At 38.5% G+C, this 25,878-nt stretch overlaps 1 protein-coding gene across 2 annotated transcripts in view; it reads right to left on the bottom strand.

Annotated features, from left to right (window-relative positions):
* DLGAP2 (DLG associated protein 2) overlaps window positions 1–21,564 on the bottom strand; it is an 86,808-nt gene extending 65,244 nt beyond the window's left edge. The window contains exons 1-2 of one of the 2 annotated variants that reach the window (XR_007889099.1): window positions 20,495–21,496; window positions 3,128–3,339 (exon numbers count right to left, since the gene is read on the bottom strand). Coding sequence is in view for 1 of the 2 variants with exons in the window: in XM_051615365.1 (XP_051471325.1) it covers window positions 3,128–3,339; window positions 20,495–21,496 (1,214 nt within the window). In the remaining variant the exon portion in view is untranslated. Of the gene's footprint in view, window positions 1–3,127; window positions 3,340–20,494 lie in introns of both variants that reach the window. The other variant, XM_051615365.1, reaches the window with a different exon arrangement.
* Between the last annotated feature and the right edge of the window lie 4,314 nt (window positions 21,565–25,878).

Genomic DNA, 25,878 nt, shown 5'->3' on the forward strand with positions numbered 1-25,878 from the left:
TTCTGTGCATTAGCTCTCTCCATCCTGGTGAACAAGCTGAAAAGCCAGCTAATGCAGCTGACATCTTGACTTACGTAATTTCTCATAACGCATGCCAGAAATGCTATTGAATCCCGCTATACATGCAAGAATGCTGTTCAAAACCTTGGCTTCTGGCTTGGCAGTCTGATCAGCAGTACAAAGGGAACTCAGCATGCAGAGGGGACAACTGAGCAGTGTGAGAGGAGGAAGGAAGGCTCCATAACCAGTATCCCTTGCTATATCTTCTATAGAAATCCAAAAGTCACAGAAGGTAACCACAGTGACAGGGAGACAGAGACATACTGGGACGAGATGGCTTGTCATGAAAACCCAGGTTTAAGATCAGGATTTCTTATTCTTGTGAGATGAGAAATTTTTTTGTCTGCTTAAGGACTGCTGAAATTTGCAGATTTTTGGTAGAAAGACATACAAAATGTATGTCTGATTTGTGCCTGAAGATCACAGACTGGCAGATTCAAGGTTTTGCCTCTCAGTTTAAGGGAAAACAAGGATTTAAAAGCTATCCATCAGCAGCAGCCTGGCTGCTCAGTTACTCCTAATGCAGCACTTGCGACAAATTCTCAGCAGAGTCACTAATAATATTTCACAGTATAAGAAAAAGCTTCCTCCTCTTCCTCCTTTTCTGACTGCAGTTAGTGGTAACCATGCCATTAAATCCTTTTGGACCACGAAGAGCACAGGCATCAATCCCAGCATACTGGGGTTTAATCCCTGTTTTAATCCATATTTTGACTGCTCTATTTGTAATACATGGAGAACTGACAGAAGACACACCATTTGGTATTGAACTACTAGTAACCACCTGTCTTCAGGATTTAACAGCTCAGGAAGAGGTTTTTTTTTTCTTGAAACATACTCTTTGTTTGAATACCTACGTTTAGATGCTGTCTGGATCTGGTAATAGGCTGGGGGGATCTATGGCAGATACTGAGACCTGCCCCTCACTGGAAAATTTATGTTATCTACATTCACTTGGGGAAGGTGCAACCACAGCCAAAACCAAAGAACAGAACAGAATATATTTAGTTTGCTCTAAGTATTTGGAAAGTTAGAACACCGTCTCTGAGAAAAGATTTTGGTTTGTGGTACTAGTACGGATATGACATACTCTCCAAAACAGGATGGCTGTATCCAGATTGTCTTCTGGGAATAATCCCTGGCCCACACTAATGCCCTGAACATGGCTAGGCAGTGGCTGGGACAGTGCTAATAGACACAGGTGACAAGTCTGCTGGGGCCACTCCAAAGCCTTCTCAGTGTACATGGTCAGGTTTCTGTATTCATGCCTGTCTTCTGAAAATGTTTAATTTACCAGCAATAAGGCACTGAGTTCATGCACAGAAGTCTGAGAAAGTTGACTATCTCTTCTTTCACTGCTGCCTTCAGAAGCATCACTCTTAACAAGCCACAGACATAGATCATTCTCCCTCAGCACATCTTATCCCACAAGGATAACTGCCCTTTTGCAGGACCCACAGCTTTCAGAGCCATTTACGGGAAAATCCAGGACTGCAGAATTCACAACATATGCCTCCACCATGGCTGAGCAATTATGGACTCCTCGTCCTGAACAATCTTCTCCCACTGACATGTACTCACAAGCTTAAAATGTTCATTTCCCTTGGACTTCCACAAATCCGGACTAAACCAGTCAAAGTAGCCAGCATACCTCAAACCTAATGTTGAGCTCAGATACAATGACTGAGCATATACAAAAATTCAAATGTTGCTTCCAACAACTGTCATTAGGAGCTCATCTTTTCTTCTTTCAAAATCAGCCAGGTACAGGTCTGCCAGCAATACTTATGTTATAGGCCATGTTTTCATCATTGGAACTAATATTGTAGCAAATCCTTCAGATTCATACTCAGAATTTGGTTCAGTTGTCTAAATATAGGTCTCTGGCACCCTTTGGGATGCCATAATATATTCTGCCTGGATTTTGGCTGCCAATTGAGGGCACAGACCTGCCAGGCTTATTTCATGGTATCTCAGAAATCTCAGAGCAGCTTCTGGTACAGACACCACTGTTTGTGCATCTGAATTGAACCAACAGAACTACATGAGCAAGCTATATGAAACAATAGAGTTGTAAACCTTTCTCTTCAGTTGTAATGAAAGTTGATGGTTTTCTTCAAGATTGCAAGCTAAATAATTCAATGTATTAAGCCAAAAGGATTTTTGCCTAAGATTTTTGCTTTGTTTTATGTTATGAAAAGGTGAGTCACTATGGTATACTACACCTGGCATTGCCTAGAGAACAACAAATAATCTTTGACCAAAGGTTGCATTCTTAATTTCTTCATTTTATGTACTCCTTCCAGGCAAAAAAGATCAATTTTCTAAGCCGTGAGAAACATTCAGTCACATTAATAGCAGCTGCAGATATGAAATCAGGCTTCCACTTTGGAACTGTCTTCAGAAGTATACTTAGTTTAGTTATAAAGTCGTATATGGAAAGGATAAAAATGAGAAAAAAAAAATATTGGAAAATATATATAACTGCATATTTTCCTACAGCTTAAAAAAATTGATTAAGCTATTTAGTAGGCCATATTGCAGGTAGTATGAATGAAAAAAATCCAGTCAAGCAAAGCCCACCACAATGTTTTTAAGTGAGTATGATACAGTATGGCTGATACATAAAGCATTGTACTGATAAAAAGGGTGTAAGATGCCAAAGATATATATAATTATGCATTTGTTATTATACCTAGTATAGAACAGGGTGTATTCTCTCCTTCAGAGAAAGCAATGAAATAAATAAGAGGTATAATATAAAATAAAAAAGAAGAAATATTCAGAATTTTAAAGTTTTTTATAAAAATGGGGATATATTCCCTTTAGTAAATATAACAAACTTTTTCTGAAGTAGCACGTTTGTTACGTGGATGGAGGAAGATGGCAATTCTTTATCCAGTAATAACAAGAAACTGTAGCTAATTCAAAACAAAGACAAAAAAGTTAGCTTTTTATCTACAATAACATATTTTTTCACGGATACTGACCACTACCAGTAAGACACAAATTACCTGAGTCGTGGCAACTTTCAGAAAGGTATATAACATGGTTTAATGAAACTCACTTTTGATGATCTCCCAGTGGTCTTTGTCCAATGGATTTTAATAATGACTCTGGTCGAACTGTTAATTTTGGTGATGTCTTGGGGCTAGTATCAGAGTCTCCACTTTCTTCATCTCCCATGGCCTTAATATAGCTTCCACTTCTCATTCTTCTGCAGGGGATCTCTTCATCTTTCCCACCAGCTGGGTATCCTCCCCATTCATCCTGAGGTACCTAATGGACATCATAAACATACATGTGAAAAGTGCATTATTATTTTTCATATACTTAAATACTTCCTTCAATTTTTCATTTCACAAAGACAAGTCACAAATTTTTTATTCTTCAGAAACAGATCACTTTGAAAGAAAGTTCTAAGGTCCCCAAACTATTTGGCAAATTCCTTCCAACTTTAAGATTGCAAACTTTCAGTTTAAAAATGTTAGAATTTAAGGAACAATCAAGTCATGGTTTGTAAGCTGAGCTGTAATATCTAATTGTTGACACTCTCTAAATTGCAGGAAATAGCATAGTTTAACCTCTTAAAAGTTTGCCCACAGGTTTTCAGCTGATAAGCAGTAAGTTGATCAGGTGCCTCAGACCACAAACTCATCGAAAGCTGAGCACTTCAGCGTCTTCTGCTAGTGCTACTTATAAGGGGCTGTGGCTGCTTTTCAGGAAGGTGAATGAAATACTTAAATTAAACTAAACTAAGTTCTGATTTTGGTATAAATGGATGGGATTCTGATTTAGTGCAAACTTCCATGAAAAAAAATATAAATGTGGCAATTTATCTTTCTTTCTTATTTAGAAACTAAAAAAAAAAATGGAGTCTCCTTCACTGGAGACATTCAAAACCAGCCTGGACGTGTTCCTGTGTGATGTACTCTAGCTGGCAGGGTGGTTGGACTAAATGATCTTTTGAGATCCTTTCCAACCCCTAAGATTCTGTGAAGAGTTCACAGAAGCTGTAACACACCAGGAACAGAGCCAGTTAATTATTAATAGATTTGGTTGAGGGTCCTTCCATACAGATGGGGTGGTTTTTCAAATAGTAAGATTGGTAGTCAGATAATCTACAGCTGGTGGATGGATATCACAGAATCACAGAGCTGTCACGGTTGGAAAAGTCCTCTAAGATCACGGAGTCCAACCATCCACCCAGGGGAAAAAAAAATAAAATGGCAGAGGATTGAGCACAAATAGATTTTCCAATCCAAAGTGAAATCAGCCTTATTTTCAGACTTACAGATAAACTCAGCAAGCCTGTCTCTGCCAGTATTGCTGATTCCTTGCTTTTTGTTTAATCTTCCAAGGTGCTGAGTCCTCTGGTTCTAATCCAGAAACACACTAAAGGATTTACTTAACTTAAAGGATAGAAGCAACTCTCCAAAATTCATTATAATGACTCATGGTTAAAAAGAAGGATGTTACAGAATAAATCAGTGGACCAGGGCCGATGCAGTTGGCAGCATCAAATCCTTTATACACATAATGATGTAATATATCTTAAATAGTACAATGGCACTATTTACCAATAAACTATAAATCTGAACTTCCAGTTAAACATATATTAAGGAGTTTCCGCAAAGCAAGACATCTAATGAAGACTTTCAAGTCAAACATATTTGAGACTTTCTACAGAGTTCATTGCAGATCTGAAGCATATGCTCCCATTGATTTCAGCAGCCTTGGAGACTGGATTTAAGTTAATGAATTAGCCACACACCAGTTGAACAGACCTGGTGCTTTGAGTCACAAAAAGGGATTAAGAGGGAAATGAAGTTTTAAAAGGAGGTGACCAAGCAAAGCTAGAGATATCAAATTAAAGAAACAAGCTCAGGAGAGGAAAAAGAAAGACTGAGGATGAAGTCACTTAAGAAGAGATGAAACAGATGGCACAGACCAGAAAAAAATGTTAGACATAAATGCCAGAGAAAAAAAAATATGACTTACATTCTTATACAAAGTAACAGGACAGAGCATGAATCTAAACGAAAGATGAGTTGACCATGCAAAGAAACAAACTCTTCCTGTTATGCAGCTTTGGATATTGGCTGGAATGGGAGCATGAAAAATCCCTAACTTGGAGCCTGTAAATGTGATACATCATCCTAACTTCTTTTCTTAAACTTAGTATTTATGAGATCAATGTTGGAAGGAGGTCTTCTGAGATTCCGGGAGACAAAAAAGGTATTTACCTGCGGTGATATTTGTAATAGCCAGACTCGTAAAATACACAAAAATAAATATATTTTCATAAGCTTTTTTTTTTTTTTAATTTTAAATCTACAGCTCGTAACACTATTAAATGCAAAAAATCAGAGAGATTATTAAGAAAAATTAATTTATATAATTCAAACATACTCTCACTTTTAACTCTTTTTCATCACTTGTATGTTAGCATTGCTAAAAACAAAATTCAAATGCTTAAAATGTATTTATTGGCACTGCAAACTATACTGTTCAATCTTCTATAACTGTACTAAAGCTGAATTATTATGTTCAGTCTTAATATTTTTTTTCAAAAAGCTCATAACTTTTTCATAGAATAATTATTTTAGCTTGGAATTCCCTTCATTTGAGCTTGAAGATAATTAAATAGAAAGTTTAAATAGACATTGATCAATAATCTTTTACTTACTCAAATACAAAAAACCTACTAGTTTCTCAACTTTCTTTTGCCTGATCTTCCATGTTCAAATAACTAGATAAGGACTGGATTTAAATGAGTAAACACAGGCTTATTTGTTGATTGAAGTTTAAATCTTACTTTAAAAGATAGGAATGACTGATTTTTTTTTGCATTAGAGTATCTAAAAAATTAAGTTTCTTCACTGTGATAAGGAGCTTCATGAGGAGAAATTTTAGCATTATATGCCTTACTATTTTTGTTGTTTACATTTCTTTTGCTTTCTGAATTTTTATGTTAAATCAAAGTGTGTAAGAGCTAAAAAGGGAAGAAATCCTGCTCCATTTATGCCTGTGATGTACTCCCTGTACTCACAAACACACCAAGTATCCCTTCCTAAGCACAGTGACTCATTAGCAATCACAGAAGCCTTTATAATTGAAAAAACATTATTCACAATTAAAATACATGTATCTTTTTTTACCCTTGAGCTATTCAACAGAGTATAATACAATAGAACACATGGAAAAGGCTTCTGGAGCTTGGCAAGTAAGTTTGACAATGTGTTCTCTCAGAAGGTTTCACGCAGAGCCTAGGAAAACATTTGGAGGTCTTTTGCTGTCTTCAAAAGCCAATGAAAGTGCCCCTGACGTTGTTTTTCCTCGTGGACTGAGAACAGAAGCAAAATTTGAATCCCGGTTTGTCCTGGTTCATTATTTACTTTAGCCAATAGGTTAAATACTTCGAAAAATCTTTCAAAATCCAGGCCATTTCAGCCCCAACATTGCTTCACAGAAAAGCTGAAGTATTATACTAGTGCAGGAAAGATATTTATTTTGAAATATTATAAAAAATATTTAACAGCATGTGTGAGGGTCATTAAAATTTTTTTTTAAAAACATGAAAAGGGCTTTGCAGCTTGCAGAAATGCTTTCTTACAATAGTTACTAGCCCCTGAAATTCCCATCTGCAGGGCTTGCAGCTGCTAATTGGGAATAATTACCCTAATTATCCACTTGCATATAGTGATGAGTGCTGATATTTATAATGTCTAAAAAGGTCTTCCTCCTGTTCTAGATGTTAACATGAATCCTTGTAGATGCAGTTTCTATCCACAAAGGAGTTATACTGCATATTACCATACGAATTTCCTTTGTATAAATAATGATCTTCTCATTCCATTTTGTCACCAGCTGCTGCTTTGGTTATAGCTACTGTGGAAAATGATGAGTCTCTCTCGTCATTTTCATGCATTGTTACTGTGATGGGCACAAGCAGGTTCAGGAAATTTGGGATCTTTTAATTGTTCTGATGCTGATTAGGAGTGATATATTACATTAGTCACCCAGGACCAATTTTATTAAGGCACCTGATACCTAAAACTTTCTGCATTTTATGGAACTGACCCTGAGAGTGAACTCTGGAACCTTAGGTAGGGCCCTAAATTCCCCATAAAAGCCATGAGGAGAGTTAGGTCCTTCAGCGTAGCATCCAAAAGGAACCAAAAGGTCCCTTTAATTAGCAACCAAAAGGCAAAGCATTAAGTAGAATCTCAAACCTCTCTCCATTACTTGTTTTATTGTCTCTCATTACAAGCAGAAGAAAGGCCCTTCCCATTCACAGCCTATAACGATCTCCTGAAGAACAAATTCAGGTTGTTTTTTTTCCAAAGAACTGGGCAGCTTTATTCTTTCCTTCCATGACAAAACAGCTGCGGAAGTGGTAGACATTACCGCTCACCTTCTAATCAATAATGGCTGCAGTGCTTGAAAAGGAGAAGACTTAGGGGTGACAAATAAACTGCCATGCTCTCCTCTTTTTATAACTCATGGCCTTTTCATGAAAACTCACAGATTGCCTGGGTAGGGCTTGCAAGAAAAGGACTTAGTGTACAAGAAAGGGTGTGTTGCAGCCTAGTGGCCCAGGCAATCACCTGAAAAGAGGGAGCTCAGTCAAAGTCCTTGGGCCAAGCATTCGGTGAATTTCTGTGAAAGGGTGTTTGGATAAAAATCGTGGGGCACCTTAACAGAGCAAGAAGTGCTTTTGCTCCAAGTTGCCTTACAGCCTGCTGCTCAGAATGCAGTCTGGGGAATGAAGAAGATGGGGGTTTAACCTTGTGCAGGCTAAGGAAGAAATTGAACTCACATCTTCATAGTGGGTATTCTAGAAACTTTGTTACTAGGAAAATGAAATCTCGTGTTTTAGAAGAAAAGTCATTACTCTTGTGTGTTGTTAAAAGTCCTTTGGATTGGGTGTCTTGGTTATACTCAGATTAGACACGTTAGACTAAAAGGATTTTGGATGCCTGACTGGACTTCTGCAGTCTGTCCTGTCCCCTGGTTCTCAGATTGCACAGATCCTGCATGTAAGCCACAGCATGCTGTCAGGGAAAACAGGGGTGAATTGGCCAAACCTCTGGAACAAACTAGGAATCATATCTTGAGGTCTCTAGGCCAGCCTTCTGATCAAAACAGGGTAGGGTACAGCAGATTGCCTAGGACTGTACCCAGCTGGGTTTTGAATGTTTCCAAGAATGGATACTTCACAGCTTCTGTAGGCAACCTGTTCCAATATTTGACCACACTCACAGGGAAGAAGTTTTTCTTTCTATCTAATCAGATAGGTAATCTAGGCTCCCCTTCACAGAGTGACAGAATCATAGAATGGTTTGAGTTGGAAGGGGTCTTAAAGATCCTCTAGTTCCACCCCTCCTGCATGGCCAGGGACACCTCGTACTAGACCAGGTTGATTAAAGCCCCATCCAATCTGGTCTAGAACACTTCCAGGGACGGGGCTTCTACAACATCCCTGGGCAACCTGTGCCAGTGTCTCACTACCCTCACACTAAAGAATTTATTCCTAATATCTAATCTAAATCTCCCCTCTTCCAGTTTTAATCCATTACTCTTGTCCTCTCACCACAAGCCCTTGCAAAAAGTCTCTCCCCAGCTTGTAGTCCCCCTTCAGACACTGGAAGGCTGCCATTCAGGCACTAGTGTGAATATCAAACCATGTGCCCAATAAATACTGATGTCAATACTGGAAGAACCAATGAAATATCTGTTTTTCTGGACTTTGACCACTGTTAACTCAAGGTTTTTTAATTTCATTTTAGGATTAGCTAAAGAAGACAAACTAGCAACTGGCATTTCAAAACAGATCTGCTCCTGTTGTTCCACCTACTTCTATTGCATTTGCTCCCAGATTCCAGAGTTTTAAAGGTGTTCCATCACTAAACTGCTGTTCTGCTTAAAATCCAGCATGTCACTTTACTATCTGAAATGAAACAATTCTAAACACTTCAGCTGAGGGAATTCTTCATATTTCTCATTCTCAAAGGTTAAAATGAGGATTACCTACCTCACAGGAGTCCTGTTGAAATTTAATTAGTTTGCAGATGTAAAATGCACTGAAATATTCATTATTACTTAAATCTTATTTTAGTAACATAAATTTCATATTTTACTAGAAGCAGAAGCTGTCTGTGCATGAAATTAAAACTACAGATTATATGAAGAAGGATAAGATACGAAACACTACATTTTTAATTTTTGTAATTTTGTGCTTTCTTAGTCTGGTCAAGAAGATGACTTCCCCCCCCAAAAAAGGACAAAAGGACACAATCTGAAATGTAGGTAGCAGATTTTCTTTTAAATCATGCTTTCTTCAAGGAGTCTCAGAAAAACAACCTTTGTGCACAGTAAATGAAAACATATTCCAATCTTGCAAGGCACACAGCAATGCTTTTTAGCATGGTAGAAAGCTTCCTTGACATTGTAATGGAATGTAGGAGCTGGACCTCCCGTGTTTTCAAAAAATTTGCTGAAGAAGGAATACACACCAATTACTAGAACTTTCTCCTGAAGTTAATGGTGCTAATGACATTCCCCCATTTACTACACTACCTGTGGACTCTAGGCCCTATTGGTCTATCTCTTTGGTGCAGGGAAGAGAGCAGTATCTGAAAATAACACTTCGTTCAGTCAGTAGCAAACCTTGTGCCTGCACCTCAACACCATTCTCTGTGCACATTTTAAACTATTTTTTCTGTGGGTTTTTTAATATACTGATTCATTGCTCAAAGAATATGAATTACAGAATGAAATCACTCAAAAGTCTCAACAAAATATGTCAGTGAGTCCACTCACCACTAACAATGCTAATCCTCTTAATTATCTTTATTTTTCTCATGCCATCCTCTATCTTCTGAGCTTCCTTGACAGCTCAGAAGGACACAAAGTTCTTGCAGCATTTCCTGAAAGTTAGTCAACATTGTCCATCAAGACAAGAGCTAATCTGGGAAAGCACAAGGCATCTGTGCCTTGCCAGCAATTCTCTCTAGGCTTTGCTATGGACAAACACAAATCAGAGAGAGGAACAAAATCACATAGATCCCAAACAATATATGCGTTATGCTGGGTTGAAAACAACTTGATTTCAGGAATTTGTAATTTGGGAATGGACTGGACAACCATGCAGATGACAGAACACAAACATAATATTCCATCCAGCTGTGACATATTGAAACAGGAAAACCAGTACCAGCATTATTTACTGCCCAATTTTAGATGTGTAGTCACAGGCAAAGCTGCACTAACTGATCCTTTAATGGAAAGAAAACTTCCATTCAGTGTACTCAGGACTGCTTTGTCACCACCAGTAGTGATGAACTAAAAAACCAAAAAGGAACCAGCACTATTTTTCCTAACTGGTTCTCCAGCAATTATGTGATAACCAAGGTGGTAAAATACTAGTAGTGTTGTGAAGACTCTGTGACATTTTTATATTGTTTGGATGCGTGTGGGCCAAATGCCTACCTCATGACCTGCTCTGATCAGACTCCTGGCAATGACCCTTGCAGTTCAGCCACCTGCAATTATTCTGCTACATCACCGAGACTCTCTGGACTCTGTGCTGTATTGACATGGTGAAGTGAGATGCAGTCAGAAGGCAGTGGTGGGCCTGTGATTTTAGCCTGGAGCTCATGGAGGTCTTGTGCCAGAACTTTGCTATGATAAGCTGTAATGAAGGGAGAGCTTGTCCTGTACTTAAATGGGAACCTAGAGATATATAGCCTCTCAGTCTAAGACACAAAACCAGTAGGGATTCAACTAACAAACCTGGATTCCAGTTGGCTGTGTATTTCCTTTTGTAACTGACCCAGGATGCTGTTTCATGGTCAGCTTAAGCCACTTAAAAATTGTACTACTATCAAATAAAGTGGGGCAGGTTTTCCTTAAGACTTTCCTTAATTCACCTTTTCGAGCAATTCTAGTAATGGTAAAGTGACATTCTGCAAAATTATTCTAACAATAATAACGAAGATAAATAAAGAAAAGTTTTCAGCTGAACTGGTGAGTTGCTCCAGCTTGCTTTGCTGCTGCACAAACATCAGTACTAGTGAGAGAGAAGGATGAAAATGGTCCAGTGATTATCCTAGGGCTGTGCTTATATTAATAAATGAAGAGCCACTGTCTTGCCTGGAGGTCAGCTGGCCTGCAGCATTCCACACAGATGCTACTGAGCAATCTTTGCCTCCAAACCAGTGTGACTACCAAAACAGTCCATGGCCTGTCCTAAGTCCTGAACTGTACCCAGGTGATGTTTAGGGAAATAGTGTCTGAGTTGGATGGAAAAAATTCTCAAGACAGGCTGAGCCATGTAATGGTATAAAAGATCAGGATGCAGTGCCAACAAACCTTTCCCGAAACTATGCAGTTTGACAGCATAGCTGTAGTATAAGGTAACAATTATTTTAATAATGGATGTTCATAGAAGCATAAAAGACCAAAACTTGGACCTTCTCATGCTTGGCACAACATGTAGCATTTTTGCCAATTAATTTGCTGTACATGCACTCAAGAGTTTGTTTTTCTCTCTGTTTACCTTTTTTGGGCCAGTTTGCCTGAAGGGGGCCTCTAGGAAAGCTAGAGAGGGACTTCTAACAAGGGTTGTCACCTTATCATTATCTGTGTGAGTAAGGCAAGACTCCATAGACTTTTCATGGTCACAAAAGAATAGACTAAGACACAAAAATGCCCTTAAAAGAAGAAAAGGAGAAGTGTTTCCAACATAATTAAATTGCACAGCACCTCCAAAAGCACACAGACTGCAGGTGTATGAAGGGCTCCAAAACTGCAGAGCTGTTATAAGGCTAGGTAGGGAAGAAGAACCTAAAAGGCAGCATACCCAGTGCTGAACCATAAGAAGGCATTAGTAAACAGTGTTTTACTTAATGTAAGCAGAAAATTATACCACTCTTTTTTTTTTTCTTCCTCCCCTATTTTTTATAGGGCTACTACTTAAAAAAAAAACAGTGCATGTCTTTCAAACATATATAATTTTAAAAGCTATATAAAATAGATGTATTTGCTCCTCATCCATTTTTATAACTAAAGGTTGACAGTTTTAAACAGTTAACTCCAGATTACTCCAAATATTTAGCTTACAGAGTTAAATGAGTAATTTTTTCCTGTCTAGCCATGAGGTAGGGTTTAACTATCTGCACATTTATTTAAAAGATCAGTTCCCCTATGACCGAGGTTATCCATGAGTGTAATACTTGAGCTGCCATTAAGCAGACCAGCTGCTTAAAACCTTTGTGGTATGAGGGAAGCTGCTTAAATATAAATACGAGAGGCCTAGCAGATTGATTCTACCACACTCCCTCAGACTCACCAGGGTAAGAACTACATGTTTATGATGGTAGAAGCAAGCACCGGATGGCTGGAAAAACATCCCATGCCTCATGCCACTGCCTGCAATACTATTCAGGGCCTTGAAAGGCAAATTTTATGGTGGCATGGGGCCCCAGAGAGGACTGAATCAGACAATGGGACTCATTTCAAAAGCAACCTAATAGCCAATCAGGCCAAAAAGCACGATATAGAGTGAATCTATCATATCCCCATCATGTACCAACCTCCGCAAAGACGCAATGTCATAACGGCTTGCTAAAAACCACTCTTAAAGAAATGGGTGGTGGAGCCTTCAAAAAAACTGGCACAAACTTTTAGCACAACCCACCTGGCTAGTTAATACCAGGAGATCAATCAATCAAGGCAGCCCTGCCCAGTCAGATCTTTTACATACAGTGGAAGGGGATATTTTATGTGAAAAAAAACATTTATATAGCTGTGCCTGTGGGGAGGAGAGGGTGGGTGAGGTGACACAAATGGACCAATCACAGTACTCCTGCCCATGGGGATCAGTACAAAATGGCTCTTCAGAGAGCCCTCTGCTGACCTCTCTGCCTGGTGTGCTGGATGGGCTGGAGTTACTTTGTTTTCTCAACTCTCCTGCTGCTATTCCTGCATCTTGTTTTCTTGACAGAGAAGGGCATTGTTCATTGAGGCAGGATGCCTTCTCCTGCCTCCCTGAGTACAATTGGCTTTGCTGCTCCAAGGCATTTTTGGACTGTCATCGGGACCCTGGGCTCAGGCATTCCCATCTGCTGCTGAGTCTAGTTTGGGAATTTTCTGGCCAGGGATGCTTCCCTCTAGATCAGGTTGGGAGGGTCGTGGGGGGATAATGGTGAGTGTCTGTCACCTGATTATCGGCTAAAACCATGACACCCTGCCGTAAGTACCAAGGACCTTAGCCTACAGACATTAAGCCATTTAGACACATGTGAAACCCTGCTTTAAAAAACAAACTAAACAGAGTGCTGTAAGATGGCCAAAACCCAGTTGGGAAAAAAAAAAAAAAAAAAGAAGGTAAAGCAACACTTATGAATGCTTCACTGTTTTTTGTGGTCACCTCCTTGCAGGAAAAAAACAGTATAGACTGCTCAGGAGAGGAGCCAGGTCTGCCCTAGGCAGCAAGCCTGCAGCATAGCAGAGTGTGCAGTCATTACAGCCCTCCATGTGTGTTCCTGGCACTCTTGTTTGACAGATGCTGCTGGTCTGAGTGTTTAAAATAATAAGTTACTCCTGGCTGAAAACTTCTTCAGACCCGGTGACACCTTTGGGTAACAACTGCAAAGGTCAGCCTTCAGCTTCAGTGAGGTGAATGTTGAAAAACAATTTGGCAACACACCACACTAATGTTATAAAGGACAACAATTCCCCCTGATTAAAGGGCAGTGGGATCATGGCCTCTCTTTTCTACTCCTAGCTTTGACATTTCTACAGTAATAGGGACTTGTTTTGGCAGCTTAAAGAAAATACTAACTGAAATCTTTCCACTCTTCTTTGGAAAAAGCTTCAGCATTTTGTTTCAGCCAATATGAGCATCCTAGCACATAGGCATGGTGGCAGTGCCCTGTTGCATCATGCTTAACATACTAATTTAAGACACTAGTAATCTGAGATAACTCTTTGGTCAGAGCTTCACAAGATTATTGATTGAATGTATTTGTTTGGTTGGGGTTTTCTCCCCGTTGGAAGGGATATTTAAGTAGTATTCTGGTTTTTGACACAAGAAACCACCAGCATTCTGGAAACACAGGGGAAAGTCAGATTTATTAAATCCTTCTAATTTAATGTTAGAATATAATAAGAGCAATGCTTCAGAGAGACAATGGGTAGAGAGAACATCATAAGGAACAACTAGGAGTGGTTGAGCTTGCTGCTCTGTATGGGAGGACTGCACCCTTACTGACCTGGGGAACACTTTCACCGACTGGCCCCAGGTGCTGCACCAGATGTTGCAGGCTGACATTAACACTGCAAAGGGACTGTGAGGCATTAACTGTCCCATCATTTCCCTTACTGTCTGGGCATTCTATGTCTCTCTTGCACATCTCCACTCTTGACTGGGAGGGTGTAGGGGTATCTGAGACATGCCTATGGGACTTAGTGGGCTTAGTAGAAATCAAAATGGTATAGCACATGTCCATGCTGATTTAGGATGCAGACTACTCTGCTACCCTAGTAGCTAAATTAGCTTTTCACCTCTCCCTTGAAGACAGGCTGAGAGAGTTGGGGTTGCTCAGCCTGGAGAAGAGAAGACTGTGGGGAGACCTCATAGGAGCCTTGCAGTACCTGAAGGGGTCCTGCAGGAAAGCTGGGGAGGGACTTTTTACAAGGGCTTGTAGTGATAGGATGATGGGGAACAGTTTTAAGCTGGAAGAGGGTAGATGTACGTTAGATATTAGAAATAAATGATTTAGTGTGAGGGTGGTGAGATACTAGCACAGGCTGAACAGGGAAGGGGTGTATGTCCCCTCCCTGGAAGTGTTCAACACCAGGCTATATGGGGCTTTGAGCAATCTGGTCTAGAGGGAAGTGTCCCTGGCCATGCAGGGGGGTTGAAACTAGATCATCTTTCAGGCCACTGTGAACTCAAACTGTTCTATGATTCCTGCTGTGGAAAAGCCCCGTTAATTCTGGAGAGATGGTTGGTCATAAATCATTGTGAAGGCAGCATGGGTGATAGTGATTTGGAAGCTAGCATCACACTTTGCTAGCTCTGACTGACTCTAAAGTTTGCAATCCATTGGTAGAGTATTGGATGTAGTTTCTGCAGTTCATTTATGGGTTTATGTCAAGCAAACAGATACAATCTAGTTTCACCAAGATTAAGTACAAAGAAAGGTGCACTGAGTTCAAATCTATCTATCCTTGCAAACCAGACCGGGTAGTGCAAAGCAGTAGCATGCCTCTCAAAGGCATTGATCCCATTTGAGGGAATATGTCCTGATCCCAGAAGAGCCCCTGGAAAAATGTAACTGTGGACTTAATGCCCGTTTATCCACTAGCTTGTCCTCAAACCTCTCCTCCATGTAGGCATAACTTAAACCAGCAAAGACCCTTGTTGCTTTTTATTTTTTCTTTTTTTAAGAGACGAACTCTTGTGCTTTTCTTTAATTCTGTAAAGAACACAGCTGACATTATTACCCATTTGCTTAGCAATGCCAGGGCCATAATGGATGACGCTAGTACTTAAATGCATCAGGAAGACAGGAGTGGGCTGAAGCCATTTTTAGAACAAGATGCTATTTTTTCTTTTAGGGAGAGTGCTGACTCATTCACTGTACCTTGTGGTATGTTTACCTTGATTGCTTGCTGCTTTGCAGGCTGTTGAATGGTTGAGAGAGGAATATTAATCAGTGACACATAGCACTGTGCTCTAGAACTTCAGTGATGGTGAGTGCTATGCTCTTGACTGCCTTTTGGTTTTATTATAGGAATTACTTTTCTTTAACTAGCATTCACATGTATTTCAGTTCTGGAAACTGGAAGCGACACTATTGTATTAATCATTTTAGCACAGCTATCTAGTTAATATATAATTTTTCTATTGAAAATCTTTGCTCTTCACTAGTTCTCACACCACAGTAAAATTAATCAGTCATTGTATTGTATTTTATTGTATTGTATTGTATTGTTGAGCCTAAAAAGCCAAAAGAGCTGATGAAGACAGAAGAGATCTCACAACTCATTTATCTTTTTCTTATGGTATTTTATATGAAAATTAAAATGGCATGGAGAGCAGCAGCAGCTATAACTAAAGCTATACAAAAGTGTGCTTTACTGCATGTGTGATCTACTTGGGCTATTCTGCCTGTGGAGTGAGATGACAGAAGTGTTTTGTGCCCAGAAATGTATTTGCAGCTCAATTTGTCTGCATTCAAAACAGAAATTAAAGGCCCATACAGAAAAACTGTTGATAATCATTCACAAGAATCTGATAAATGCTATTCGTGTACTGTTACAAACGGCTGCTCTCTGCTCCTGTGGTGCTGGTTGACCTTCTAGTTCACATTACAGCTAAGCTGATATAACAAGAAGCTGGAGCCCAAGGGGGCTTCCCACTCTTCCCCTCTCCCTTCTCTCTGTGTGTTTCCACCACCTCCACTGTAGCAGGAGTGTTATAAATCCAATCTGAGCTGTAGATAAGAAAAATAATCACTATTTTATACAGCTTTAATTCTAATAAGTTAGTTTTCTGAAATGGTCCACTTTAGGACTAGATGACCACTCATGCTGGAACAAGGTACATAACTGAATCACCTCTATCTTGCAGCAGCACAATCCCTGTGCAAGCAGATCTCCAGCTGCCAGGACTGTGTGTGTGGGGGGGCACAGAATGTGAAACTTCAAGAAACGAGCCAGGGGTTAAGTCTGGAGATTTCTTAGGTTAAAGAAATATCTGCTTTCACCCTAGGACGTGACTTAAGTGTGCAATGTGAAGACACCTTCGAAACCTCTTTTCTCATTTCCTGCTTTCAGCCATATTTGAATTTGGTGATATTTTGGAAAGAAATTTCTTTTGTTCACTCTGCAGTTTTAATATTAAGGCAAAAGCAGCTCAGAAATTACTGTGGAAGACAAAATGGAAGACCAGAAACACAATACAGAAAACATGGTTTCAAGCACAGGCCTAACCCACTGACATGGTCTTCTAGTCTGGGACTCTGCATACTAAAACTCTTCAGTGGAAAACAGAAATAGCAATATTTTATATAGGTGTTGAATGACAAAAATGACAAGAAGACTAGTAGATAGAAAAGTGAGTTGGGTGCAGCGAACCTTCATATAACTATGTAGCAGAGTAAAAGCAATCTATAGATTATAAATTTATAATACTAAGATGTAAACACGGAAAAATATTTTTTCTTATTATGGAGTATGTTTATGTATTAATATATATGATTGTTGAAGGACTGTATTTTCATGGCTTTGCTTTAAAAATAATTTAAAAGTATATACCTGACATCACTCAGGAGAAATGTCTTTTAATATCATGTGTTGTAATGCTTTGAACACAAAGATTCTATGAAGGGCCTGGGGTTTTTTGCTAGTCTGTTCACTTGTGCACCTCAGGGAAATCTGCTGCTGCATAATCAGCTTCATAATCCCTTGAATTCTCATTTTCTTTCTCCATATTCTGGAGCAAGGCTAGAGATCCTGACTTGTTTCTCTACCTTACTCAGTTTCTGAACCTCATGGTTATTTTTATACAATCATTATTTAGTGATGCTTCTTACATTGTCATAAGAAAAGTTAAATACTCTTCTTCAGTTTTGCAGACAGAGTAGTTGAAGTATGCAGTGATTAACGAATTACATTTCCTGGGTCAGGGACAAAGTTCATGGCAGAGCTAATAATGGGACTTACATGTCTGGTCTTAGCTATTACAGTGTGATAGTACAGCATTCCTGGGAGTAGAAGTTTCAAAACTAAGCATTTAGTTATAACATTGATGGAATGGGTTCCCTTCAGTTTGTTTACTGACCTTGGGCTACTCAATAAGCCAGCCACTCAAACTGAGGCATGTCTATGATTTGAATTGCATATCCAGATTTTACAGAACATATATATTATTTTACTGTAAAGAGAAGACTGAGGGGAGAACATATTAATGCCTATAAGTATGTAAAGGTGGGTGTAAGGAGGATGGAGCCAGACCCTTCAGTAGTTCTCAGTGACAGAACAAGATGTAATGGGCACAAGATGAAACATATAAACTTCCATTTAAATATGAGGAAGAACTTCTTTACTGTGAGGGTGACAAAGCATTGGAACAGGCTGCCCAGGGAGGTTGTGGAGTCCCTTTCTCTGGAGATATTCAAGACCCATCTGGATGCAGTCCTGTGTAATGAGCTCTAGGGGATCCTGCTTTAGCAGGAGAGTTAGACTATATGATCTCTAGAGGTCCCTTCCAACTCTGACAATTCTGTAATTCTATTTTGTAATGAGAATGTTCCTGTTGTAGAATTATTGGCTTTGGGCACAACTATATAGTCCTTACTGTAGTAACTGAGCACTCAAGTCTTAACAAATTTCCATTATATAGGATCTCTGTGAATAGGGAATGGCTACTATCCTATTTTTAAAAGGGCTTAAAAACAAAGTTCACAGAGAAAATCTCTGGTGCAGCAAAAATTTAAATTCACATCCTCTAGATTTTAAGATTTATGACCCTACAAGTGAATTATTTAATTATTGGATTAAAATTCTATTCTGTAGCCATCCCAAATTCACAGAAAGTGTAAAATAATGACTGCAGAAAATGTGGACCATGACGAAGGCTCATGAAAAGTGAAAACTGGTAGCTTTTGCAAAGAAAAATGAGGTGTAAAGATTTGGGAAGAAGAAATGATGAAATACGATGAAAAGGAAAGCACAAAACCCAGCAGAGATGTAGAGGGACCAGAGCTGTCTGTGTAGAAATCAGAGTATGTCAAGGTAAGACCCATGCTAGCCCTACCTAAACTTATCTGTATTGTTGGAGCTGTACATGTGGTTTTAGAACATGGACAAAAGTGGAAGTCTCTGCACACAATATGCTTTTAGTTCTGTCTCATTGAGTTAGATTAAACACTTCCAGGGAAGTGCAGGCTGTTTTACATACATGAGAACTGTGCTTGGATATGATAAAATATCACAGCTGTCAGTCTAAAACGGAATAAATTTGCATCGTAATGCTACAAAGGTTGCAATTTCTTTATTTTCCTTTCTCTGCAATGAGGAAGTTTCCCTGTTTTATTGGGGAAAATTGATCCTGGATGTCTGCTTTTCAAAACTCTGGCTCTTCAAATGTGACTCATTACTATTGGTCCCCTGTTGCTCAGAAGGGAGAGAGTTCTACACATAAGTTCAATAGTTACTAGTCTGTGTTTGCTGGCTTCTGCAGAGTACACAGAAACTAAAAATCTCTAAAAACCTGTATCTGAAGTGGAGATTTGCCCACATCAATGTGAGAATCAGTTAAGTTATGGAGAAAGACAAGTTCCTTAAAAAGAAACAAAAGAGAAGGTACTTGGAACAATGTAGGCTTTGCAGGCTGTGCTTGTTAAAAATACCTAATGGAATAATTGTATACTATGTATTTTCCAGTGGCAAAGCTAGCTGAAGAAGTTATCCTCCCAGCTATTCACTTCCTTCTACTCCCACTGCAGTTCTCTGCACACCCTGACGTGCTAATGACACTTGTCATAGGACTCTGCTAGACCTAAGCCATGTAAATTATGTAGACAACTCAAATCAGAATTTGGAAACTAATTAAAAAACCTGTATCACTTTATCATCCATATAACCGTGTAGCATCATAAATGGCTACACTAGCATGACTTTGGGGTGCCAAATGGCAGCAAGGAGCATCTATAGAAGTAGGAGAAGTAATAGCTTCTTGGTTGCTGCTAAAGAAAGCAAGGGTGCAGGACACCACCACAAACAGTGTGAGTACCAAGCCTAAAATACTTCTCTTCCTAAGGTACCCACATAACTTTTAGAAAGATAGTTTATCGTATGGTCTCAAGAAGCTGAGTTCATTATGATTTTGGGTGACCTTGTCACAAAAAGGGAGTTTGTGAGTAATCATCATGACAAAGCAATTAAGTACAGCAGTAAATCTGTTCTCCTGTTACTTAGAAAATCTTGGAGAAAAGGAATAAAGGAATAAAATAACACAAAAATAGAAATTCATACCGCCTGTTTTTAAAATTACTCATTTACAGATGTATTTGACACACTTTTTCTAGCTGTCAGACTGGGAAGAACTTCCCCTTTTCTGGTCTTATGTATGGATTTTATTGAGATGTTCAGTGTGATCTTCGAAGATGAAAACACACCCAGTGACCTTAAACTAATTTATATCACACTAGCTTTATTTAGTTTTTAATCTATGCCCTATAAACCAAGACAAAAGCTAGAGTTTTATTACTTTCATGGAATATCTGCATTAGGTGAGACACACAAATATTCTTTAAGAGAGATACACAGATCATTATTGTGTTTTTTTAATTACGACTTAATGGCATAAACTGAGATGCTTTTCCCATTGCAAATATTAAGAAAATCTTCCTCTTACCTGAAGATAATGGCATGGCCTCAAGGAAGGTTTGATTTCCTGATGAACCAGAGGCTTATCTAAGTTCAGTGATGATTTGCGATAAGCTTCTTTAGCCTGACTTACTGTAAGCGTGGACCAAGAACTCCTTTTCATATATTTACTATCAGGGGTCATTGCTAGCCCTTCACAAGCTGAACATTTCACATCATTGTTACTTTTGGAAGTCTTCAATGAGAGATCCCCAAAATGCCCCTGTAGTGCCTCAGGGTAGCAATGGGATATATGATCTGCGTGGTGCCTATTTACCACACTAGGGGTTCGGTAAGTGCTATCGCTGTCCAAATTATCATCAGAGCTCCACCAGCTGCTCATTCCAGATTTATGTTTGCTTTCTGGTTTTCGCTCCTTACTTTTACTCCTTTTGCTATGCTTGGAATGGTGCCCATGATGATGGTCGTCCCCTCGACTGTCTCCCTTTGTTCCATTAACGTTGCTCTTGGATGATCCTTCCAGAGAATGAGATTTAGTAAAAAGTTTCTGAACTGAATGAACAAGATGGCGTATTCTTCCTGGGCTCTCACTGCGTTGTTCCGCAGCTGTTGAGGTCCTCTGGTACTGTAAAGTGTGAAACCCATCTCGGTGAAGAGGAAGTTGTTTCTCAAATTGGTCCAAAAGATTTGCAGGAATACGGTTAATCTTAGGGTTACCGTGAGACATGGCGCAGTCGTCTCTAGAGTCGTAGTGTGAGCTGTAGTGCATTCTGGGGAAAGTGCTACTTGACATGTGATCGCCCATTACCATGGGCATCATCATGCATTCAGAATGAATGGAGCTGCGTGGCGAGCAACGATGGTGGTCCATCGGGCAACTCTCTGTGGGGCTGAGAAGATACGATTGCCTTGTCTCCTGCCCATGGTGGATATGGTCGTGGGTGTGTTCACAATCTTCAGGGGATGCTAAGCCACAAGTATGAGCTGAACATAACTGTGGTTGGTTGCGACTGCCAGATAATCCTTTCATATTCCTCGGAGCAGGAGAGTATCTTTCTTCATTGAAGTGTTGAGAAGGCGACCATGAGTACTGTTGGTCTGTCAGGAGAACACATAAAACCTATGTTACATGTCTGATTAAAAGATTAACTTGTGGAAGTCTATTGCAAAATTAAATATTTTTCTCTATGAGCTTGATGGAAAGTGTCACCATTCATGGAATTACATTTGCCATTTAAAGACTGGTTAAAATTGCTCTCTATGAGTTAATAATCGTGTGAATGCAACATCCTTCTCGTCTGCAAAATTGTCTGCTAGTAGTTCTAAATTTTTGAAGCTATTAATTATGCAAATTTACTCAAATAGATTTAATGGATGCATTCAAGTATTCAGTTTATTACTTGATATTTGGAATTCATATGTCAAGATTTGTGTTTAGTCATTTAAGTTACACGGGTCTAGATTCTATTTCTGTCATTTCTCAGTTAAATGTCTTAACCTAAATGTATCCTTTCTCCATGGAGCCATTTTCGTATCACAAACTGAACTTCATTTTTTTTAATGAATCTCAGCTTCAGGATCCCAAATTCACTGTTCATAAACATAAATAACAAACAGCAAAAAGAAGAAGAATATGAACATTCCGAAATGAAGCTTAATTTTTGTATCACTAAACAGCTTATGAATACGCATTTCATACTATTTGAACATCTGTTATCCTTATTCCCGAAGTATTGCTATTCCCATACATGTAAAGTCTTCTCTATTAGGCAGTTTTCCCCTTTTTGGTACAAATTACAAAACATTTTTTAAACACCTTTATGTTATTCCTGGGAAAATAAATATATTGAAGTACAAGCTACAGGTTTTATATATTCAATTATTTGTTCCTAAAGATCATGTGCTCTAAGTTGTGTTTATTAAACAAGCATGATTACTAAATAAGTGTAGCTTGTAAGCAAACATTTTGATACTCATGCCTTTGATTTTTTTTTTTCTCTTTTTTTTTTTTTTTTCTCTCAGGCAATTTCTTGCAGCTGTCAAATGCTTCAAACTGAAAATTAAAAAACCCAGAAACGCTTCAATTTGATTTTTGCATTCAGTTTCCCTCTTCAGTTTCAGCTTATTTAAGCAGCATTTCAAAAGCAGACAAAGACACAGGATGCAAGGCAATCCTTTAGCGGATCAGACAGATGCATAAGTGTTTATACAACGCACTTAGCACAGTCTTTCTGCAAATTTGCTCTAAAGAATCTAAATAATCTTGCACAGGTGCCCGATACAAGGAACTTGAAGACCTCAACCACCACAGCATCCAGAGAATATGTACTCATCCTATATAATAACATAACTGGACACTGGAGACCAGCCTGTAGCAACAACACAGTAGCCAACAGCACTTTGAGGGGTTTCTCAGTACATGACAAAACTCTCCTAAATTGTATTCTCACTACTAGTGAAAAATCAATGGCTGGATATGATAATGAAACAGATCAATACCCATATCTCTTTAATTTTATTCAGTAAATAAATATTATGCCATGATACCTTCAGTAAAGAATCCAATTTGTTGCAAGTCTTTAGCATCAGCAATCTCACAACTTAAATGCTCTAAATTTCCTACTGTGGAAGATGCTTAGATAGTTTTATTACATCCTAACTTCAAAAGAGCTCCACATATTTTTTTTTAAATGAATGTAGCATTAAAATAATAAAGTAGTCTTCATCCTAGGCACCCTGCCATACTGAAGTCAAAGATGGATTTGAAGGCCACCTCTACACTTCATCATGGTCTGAAACAGATGTGTGTGTATCCTTTTCTGCTTATATTTTGGTTTTATACCAGTTTCTTTTACTGAATTCTTGGCTATTTTCACATTAAAATAAAAACTTATTACTATTTTTTACTCAGTCTGTTGTACAATTTAGGTTATAATACCTGCATACATTAAAAAAAAAAAAAAAGTAACTTTCTCTGAAATAACAAAATTTGGTTATGCAATTAAAAGTACAGTTATATATAGAAAAGGTAGTAAATTATAACAGGTCATTTGGATTCAGCTGCACAAGTAGCACTGTAATTAATGGTACTTAACCCCATATACCAAACATTATGAGTGGAATAATAATGGCCCATGTGTTGAGTTTAATCTGTGCTTCCCATAAAGGGTTCCCAAAGCACCTGGCAGAGATTACTGCATTAGTTCTTACAATCCCAGGAGATGTGGAAGGCACTGTTCTCCTTTTATAGAAAAGGGAACTGGAACACATGGAACATTTTCCAAAGTGATTGCTGATTTGCTTATTTTCATTTTCACAGTGGTATGAGACAGGGAGAGGTGGAAAGAGGCTCCTCTGTCAAAGTGACTACATGATGAGAGTCAAACCTGGGCCTTTTTGTCTCAATCTTGCATACCTATGAATGAAGGTAACTCTTGTGCTATGTCTCGATTGTCAGAGAGCAGAGATCCAGAATGAAAGAGGGAGTTAGCTGGAAGCAAGAAACTCATTTAAATGAGTTCCCTAGCACAGAACTGCTAATCCCTCCTGATTCCTTTAGGTCTCATGCAACATCAAACATAGCCCAGAAGGCTTCAAACATTTTCATCCTGTTACATTCCTAGGAATAAGAGACAGCATGATTTAATTGCACTGCAGTCAATAATCTAACAACAGTTTTTCCATTTCTCATGGACTCCCTATGATTCTAGCTCAGTGCAACTACAGAAAGATACAATTTTCTGTACGTTGCTTTCACAGCCTTATAGCACTTTATGTGCCTCGTGGAATTTCTGATTTATTTATTTTTTTGTTTGAAACACAGTAGTTAGAAACTGCTATAGGCATTTAATAAGCATAAACAAAATAATTAAAAAAGGAATTAAGAAGGGGGCATTTTCCAGAAGTAATTTTCCCCTCTTAAATCTGCCATAGAGAGTAACTGATACTAGATAAATCCCAAATTATTTACATGTGCATTATCTAAATTTATCATTTCAATTAGGTATGGGGTCTGCTCAGGACATCAAACCTGTCCTAGGCACCATAACTTCTTCTCACAACCCCCCCAAAAATCTTCAAAATTTTGCATTATAATCTATAAATTTCTCAAGTCATCAGTGCTGTACTATTCAGTCAACGTTGCTCAGGAGGCCTGTTTCAGGCCTCGAAGAAACAGTTGAACTGTGACTGAATAGATTGATGTATGGTACCAGACCTCTGTCATTGACCATGCGCTAGCTTAAAATTCAGTCAAGCCAACATGCTTTCCTAGCTTTTGCAAAGGGTTAAAAGTGTGTCTATGGTCAATGTCCACAGCTTAGCTGATTCATAAAAATTTGTAAAGCTACAGTATTAATGATTTTTCTTAATCCTTTAAAATCGAGATATAAGATTTTGGTATAACAAAATACTGACAGATTTATCCAATAATGATGGATAGAACTGGATTTTTAGTCTGTGATAATGACATCTAGAATAAAACAATAATTTTATTTATTTATTTATTTATTTATTTATTTTTAACAGCAGCTTCTAAGTTTCCTTAGGGTAATCATTCTAAAATATAAAAGTAATTGAAGATACTAATGTCTAGTCCCTTAAAGAAATTGACAAAGTGCCACCATCAGAACAACAGATCTGAAGGGAGACAGAAGAACAAATAAATATAATCCAAAGCAGACAGGAATGAATACAGAGAAAAAAAATGTATTATATGTGAGCTCAGGAATGGCTTTTTATTTAAAGTTTCATCAGAGCAAAATGGAACCTTTCCATTTACTTCAGTGGATAGTCAGATACTATGTAGGAGGCCCTAAACCAAAACATGGGCTTTTATGTCAGACAGAATTCACTAACTCCAAAATCCTGAAAATCCCTTAAAGCTCTTCTTTTCAAAGATTACTGTATAGACGTAAGTCAACCTTTAACCTTGACAGATGGAAGAATTTCTGTACCCCTTCCTTTCTATTCCAGCTCTTTCTCTGTTACGCCACATCCTTTCTTGCTTTGTCTCCGTTTTTTCTTCTGGACTTTCTGATGCTAAAAGAGTTGCTCGCTCAGTCTAAGCAGATGTTAGTTTGCCCATCCTCAGGGACTGGTCACAATTTTTAGAGCATTAAAGCTTCTTCCTTGTGCCTGTCCATAGCAAGGGAAGTAAGGGAAGTTCAAGGACCAAGAATAGTATTTGAAATGATGAATTAGAATTAATACTAATGTTCTAGCAAAAAAGGACTAAAAACCTCTGAGCAATGAAAAATAAGGGCTATGTATCTTTTAAGTTCCTGGAACTCTGCTAAAAAGCATGAATGTAAAAACACTGAAAACTTCTGTGACATTTAGAAGAAGCGCATGTCTCTATAAATCTTTTTGTACAAATCTCTGTGTGTTACGTATTGAAAGCAAACTTTCAGA

Source organism: Apus apus, chromosome 3 (genome assembly GCF_020740795.1).
Source record: "Apus apus isolate bApuApu2 chromosome 3, bApuApu2.pri.cur, whole genome shotgun sequence".
NCBI classification, from domain to species: domain Eukaryota; kingdom Metazoa; phylum Chordata; class Aves; order Apodiformes; family Apodidae; genus Apus; species Apus apus.